General features: G+C 35.1%; 1 protein-coding gene across 1 annotated transcript in view; it reads right to left on the bottom strand.

The window, feature by feature from the left end:
- Positions 1-2,752: 2,752 nt before the first annotated feature.
- Positions 2,753-6,000, bottom strand: part of LOC137387102 (uncharacterized) — an 88,915-nt gene continuing 85,667 nt past the window's right edge. The window contains exons 10-11 of the mRNA XM_068073402.1: positions 3,121-3,284; positions 2,753-2,956 (exon numbers count right to left, since the gene is read on the bottom strand). Coding sequence (XP_067929503.1) covers positions 2,753-2,956; positions 3,121-3,284 — 368 coding nt within the window. The remainder of the gene's footprint in view (positions 2,957-3,120; positions 3,285-6,000) is intronic.

The following is a 6,000-nucleotide window of genomic DNA, read 5'->3' as shown; positions in this document are numbered from 1 at the left end:
ATTTTTAAATCCAAAATTTTAATAGCTAAAGCTGGACATACCGAAAACAGAAAACATACTTTGAGAAATATATATATACATGTATATAGATGCATGCGAACTTGTACCACCAACTTGTTTCAGCTTCACTCATTTACAATGTGCTTGTGTTCTGTACAAGTGATTTCAGGTTAACTCATGCAAGTGCTTGCTGTGGAGAACCCTCATTAATACTAGCTTTTCTTGCTACTAACTTGTTGGAGTTATCATTTCTATCTTCATATTAATTGTCTTCTTTCTAGTTTTCCTAACTTTATTAAAGTAGTGGCTAGTAAATATATATACCCGCTTTGTGTTATGATTAGATATTTGACTGTAGCAAGTAGTACCGTACTCTCATTGTCATTCTAAATTAAGAGTTGTGCCTTCATGACAAGGCGCTTCACATTGCTAAATGGCAAGGTATAAGTTATTGAGAAAATGTGTGGAGTTTGAGAGCATATAGAGTAAATCATTTGATTGGACACATGCAAACACTGAGCAGAGAGTTTTTTATCCTCAACACTTTGTTTCATTTCTCCTGGTCACTATCTCTGTAGACTGTATGATTCCATCAAGAGTGAAGTATTGAACCTGCATTTACAGCCACCAGCTCATGTTCTTCAGGTTCACATAGCAGAACTGTTAAAATGTTTGACTATTATTATCAGATGTCTGTTAAAAACTTATGAGAAGGTTTCAGCAGAGATGCTGGAAAGCATAATCTTTACAAAAAACACAAAAAGAGCTCTATTTCCGTCACACTTTGTAAACTGAAGAAAACCTCAACAAAACTGCCAACTCAAGACATTTATTGAGTATGAGTTAGCATGACAACTTGGCTTCTCTCAGCTGTGATAACTACAGAACTACGTACTAGTTAAAAGGAGCCCACAAACCCAGAGTACAAAATAGCCAAACTTACGGCTGAACAAAAGTGTTTCCCTCCTTCAGCAACCCACCAGTTCTTACGAACTCTTTTCCTTTAATTTGAAACCGCTGACCACACGCATCAGCTATGGCCTTGCTCACTCCTCCTAGAAAATCATCAAACAAGACTTGTTCATGCAACATCTAAACACTGGAAGATGCCTAAACCTGGTTATGACATTAAACTCTGAAATACTGAGATCTTACATTAAGTGGAGGCGTGGGTATACGGAGATCTTACATAAAGAGAAAATGTGGGTATACAGAGACCTTACATAAAGAGAAAAGGTGGGAATACTAAGATCTTACATAAAGTGGAGAGATGGGTATACTGAGATCTTACACAAAGAAGAAAGGTGGGAATACTGAGATCTTACACAAAGAAGAAAGGTGGGAATACTGAGATCTTAATTTAAGTGGAGGGGTGAGTATACCGAAATCCTACTTAAAGTTTACTGGAAAAATATTGAGCAAACCTGGCGAAAGCAGACAAAGGCGAAGGCAGCAGAGAGGTCTAAGACCAATGAACAGACAACCTCTTACTTGAAATGACAAAGTAAAGATATCTCCTAGTTTATTAAACTCTTCTGACTAGCATCTCGATTTTTTCAAAAAGTACTGAAGTGTTAAATCTAATGATGGTGGTATTTAAGTGGACTTATGATCTCTCCTGATATCAGTGAAACTTTACTCTAATTCTCACATATGATTAGCATTAAATTATTACCAGATATCACATTTATGTCAAGTTTTTAACAATTTATGTATGCATAATCTAGCCATTAGAAGTGTTGGTATTCTATCAATTGACTGAGTCAGCTAGTTTAAATAAGCCTAGTGATCAGCTGTGGTCTAGTGGTCAACTATGCCTGACATGTAAACAACAAGTTGAGGTTTAATTCCCATAAAAGGCCGCTGACGGTGAGAAAAATGACATCCACCTTTATATTGCTCTCTGCATCTGGGCATGTCACCAGACGTTGAGTTCCAATTGCCACAGTGTCACAGGGATCTCAGAGCAACTGTTTGTACAACAAACCATTTTGGCTTTTAAAAACACACACAGCCTCTACTTGCAGTAAGCTAAGGCATCCTACTCCAACTTCAAGGATTTCACACAGCTTTGATGACAGCAAGAAGATTAACTGTGACTAAGACGAGGACGTTACGTGGCAGAAAATACTGCTGATAAAAAAATAGCTAAAAAAATTCTGACTTATGGTTCTTACTTAATGCGAACTCAAACTTTGCTTTTTGCTGAAGACACACTTAAACCGTTACATTAAACCTGCAATTAAAGCTAATCGAAACAATTCGTTTTTATCAAATTTTCAAAGTACTTACAAAGTTTTAATCATGATCGTAAAGACAACTCGCTTTTCCTTTAGTATAAAGCAGTAGAATGAAACTGACAAAGCCCATCATAATTAGCAAAAGCTTCAGTAAATGGCCAGTCAAACTATAATAAAAGTTGTGAGAGTTATTTTCTTAATAACTCACCACAATTCACAAAACTATGATAACAAACTTTTGAGAAGTTAGTGATGATGACAACTTACGTTGGTGGGCAAGGTCAGTCTTAGAAGGGCTCACAACAGCGTCTGTATTCATATTAGTCAAATCTCCCTGCATTATAGAGATGACTGTTCCATTGGGTAGTTTGATGTTTAACTGCTTCCTCTGCATCATGGGATGGGCAGGTTTCTTCTTTTTATAGTGAGAAATGTAACTGTTTAAAAAATATAATAACATGATTTTACTTGGAATTCTAGTATCTCTGGGTGGTCATTTTTGGTAAATGTTCTTAACTTTGTATCAGAATATAATAATGAATAATAATATGAACTAGCCGTTCCAAGAGTTGAACATCTTTATCTTTGTTAGCTAGTGATCCGATAATCCTGATCTCATCATTACTAGAGAGACGGGCGATGAAACCATATTCTGGGCCCCTCAGATGCTCTATCAGAGCCTTAGCTAACTCTTGTTTGTCTCCATCATAGTTTAGCTTCAATAGTAACACATACATTAGAAAATATGTCAGCATCAATCAGCAAACTGATTTGTTATAATTGAAAAAGCAAAGCTGTCAGTCAGTGTTGTGACTTCGAAGGTGTAAATTCCAATTAGTCCACTGGCGGCTATATGATAAGTTACAGTAATAGATATTACCTTGATGGAGTGAGAGTAAACTGATTTGGTGACATCATTGAACAGTTCAATCAATGCATCCATCATACGCTCAGCTTCACAAGGTTTGTGTGATTTCACTGTGACTACTATAAGCTGGTCATTATCTGGATGCTCTGACTCAGTTAGTTTCCCCTTGAACTTCTCTGCAATAGGTCAGTATGGAGTGGATAGCAATATGTTTGTTATATACAGAACTAGCTGTGCTACCCAGCATTTCCTGGGTAATAAAAAAGTCTTTTGACAAATAATTTATTTGTATTTTACGTATAACAACATTTGCCATTCTAACTTTCAAACTACATATCATGAAAGAAATGTTTTGTGTAGTTGAAATAAATTAAGAGAGAAAATAAAAACAACTGTAGAGGTTTTTAAACTTAGTCAAACAACTGTAACTTTCACACTTCATATCATGAGGAAAAGGTTTTGTGCAAGACGACTAAATTAAAAATAAAAAAAACAACTGTAAAGGTTTTCAAACAACTGGAAGTTTAAAATTTCATAACTTGAAAGAAGTGTTAGACGTACATAGAGTGGTATAGAAACCCATAGTCATTATCTAGTGCAATCACCTCTGGTAAAAATCATCATCATTAAGAAAGTAGCATAATAGTACATTAACCTTAGTAACTAATAATAGGTACCTACAATGACTTTAGCGCATTTTGTAGTTATGATCTGCAACAAAATGTAACAATACAATGTACTACGTGGAGAGTTCTTACCTTGAACACCGACGTGTAACATGAACGCTGAATCTAACTTAAATGAATTTAGTTTACTAAACACATACTTGAAGGAAGTTTTAGTACGTTTGTAGTAAACTTTTAATAGAAATTTTAACATTCATCCGTTTGCGAATCATTTTCATTATAACGGATACCGGATATACCGGATAACGATAACTCGCAATCGCGAGTTCAACGATGTGTGTTCTTTAATAACGTATATGATCAGTACACTGATCACCAAATTTTAAGTTTGAGATAAATTATTGTTGATATCGTGGGGTGAAACAAATTAGCCCCTAACGAAAAAAAATGAAAAAGCATCGTGTTGCATATACTTTGTGCCAAAATATTTCTTAACAGAGGCATCGTACCGTGGGGGCACAATGCTAAAGTAATAGCTATAGCTGGACAATCACAACGACAAATACACGAACACACAAATACACAAGTAAACATACGACCAACTTTGAGAAATATATATATACAGTGCACCCTCGAGATACGATTACCCTGATATACGATTTTTTCACCTTACGAAGTCAAACATTGTGATATCTTCACCTCGCTATACGAATTTTATTTCACCATACGATTTTGAGATAAGTTTCGCCCGAGTTAAAATTTGGCGGTCGGTGTGCTCATAACGCACGTCGAAATGAAAAAGACACCGAAATATAGTTTGCCGAAAACATTTTCAGAACGTTTAGAAGAGACACGATGATCGACTTCTCTCATGTCAGCATTCCGCGTGGAAAATTTCATGTAAAATACACAAGCGAGAGCAAATATCCATTTGTAGCGTTATTATATATTTTACTATAAACTTTCAAGTCAGCATACGTATATAACTACAAGTATATACATTTAATTCGTTAGCTATGGAATCTGAGACCGATACAAACGTTACAAAACGAAGGAAAAATGGTTTCTATGTCAACAAAGTTGGATGTCGTAATCAAGAAGGCACCCGCAGTATTAACATTGTCAAGGAATATGATCGCAACCAATCAGCATTTGCAATTATTATTAAAACAAGAACTCCATTAAAGCAAGCACAATAAAGAGCTTCCGATTGAAGATGTGAAGGAGCTAGGTCATGCACGCAATCAGCATTCAAAAGGAGCAACCATTTAGTAAAGGCGAGGAAATAGAAGATACAGAAAACCCCACATTGGCAGAAATATTTCAAGTGTTTAATCTACTGATGTGGACTGGTACATTAAAACAATGCATGTATAATATATATTATTTATCTCTTGTGTGGCATGTTTTTCATATTTTATTCATTTTATTTGTTTCCTTTTGATTTTATGTTTTATTTTCTTGTTTAACCATGTATTTGCAGGTGGGCTTGTTATCTCCTACATGAATACAATTCATCGTATGTATGTAACTCATATAACTAGCTACTCAAGATAGTTGACGCATCCACATTACTTTTTGGAACTTGTTAAAAGCCCTTTCCTCTAAAGTATAAATACGTACAAACTTTGTACGTATGGTTACTTTGATTCTTGTGCACATTTCATACAAGAAAAACTACTGTAGTACCTTCTCTGGATCCTTCTACAAGCTTTAGCTAGCTAGCATTTTCTGCATTGCACCAGCATTTTTTCTTTTAAACCAGAAGAAAAATTGGACAGGACTAGACAACCTTCTTTAGCCTGCTAAAAATTCCATTTTATTATGTATTAAATTAATCTTCAAGTGCACAGCAACATAATTAGCATTGATACGTTTTTGCCTCTTCTCTGCTTTATTTGCTACAATATACCAGCTAAAGTCACGTTACTCCAAAGGTATGTACGTCCTGCATAGTAAATAAAATTTCATTTTTCTTTTCGGTAGACATTAAATGGTCAGGTGTGTGAGAGGCTGCTTTCGATAACTGCATCGCTCGGCCTTTCTTATTGAATTCTGGTTGAAAAAGGTTTCAACCAGACACGCTGAATTTTATAATGAAAGTAAAGACAGAAACTTATGAAGGATAAAATTTTGTGATAACAGTTGAAATTCATTAAGATAGTTCAAAATACATACTAAAACTTAGTTTTAAGGGTGAGTTTGGCAAGCTAAACTTATTTGAAGTGAATTCAACGTTCATGTTATGCGTACCTTTTGAAGGTAA

This window comes from Watersipora subatra, chromosome 2 (genome assembly GCF_963576615.1).
Source record: "Watersipora subatra chromosome 2, tzWatSuba1.1, whole genome shotgun sequence".
NCBI lineage: Eukaryota > Metazoa > Bryozoa > Gymnolaemata > Cheilostomatida > Watersiporidae > Watersipora > Watersipora subatra.
Note: the sequence above shows the minus strand (reverse complement) of the source record. Positions and strands in the feature narration are given on the sequence as shown.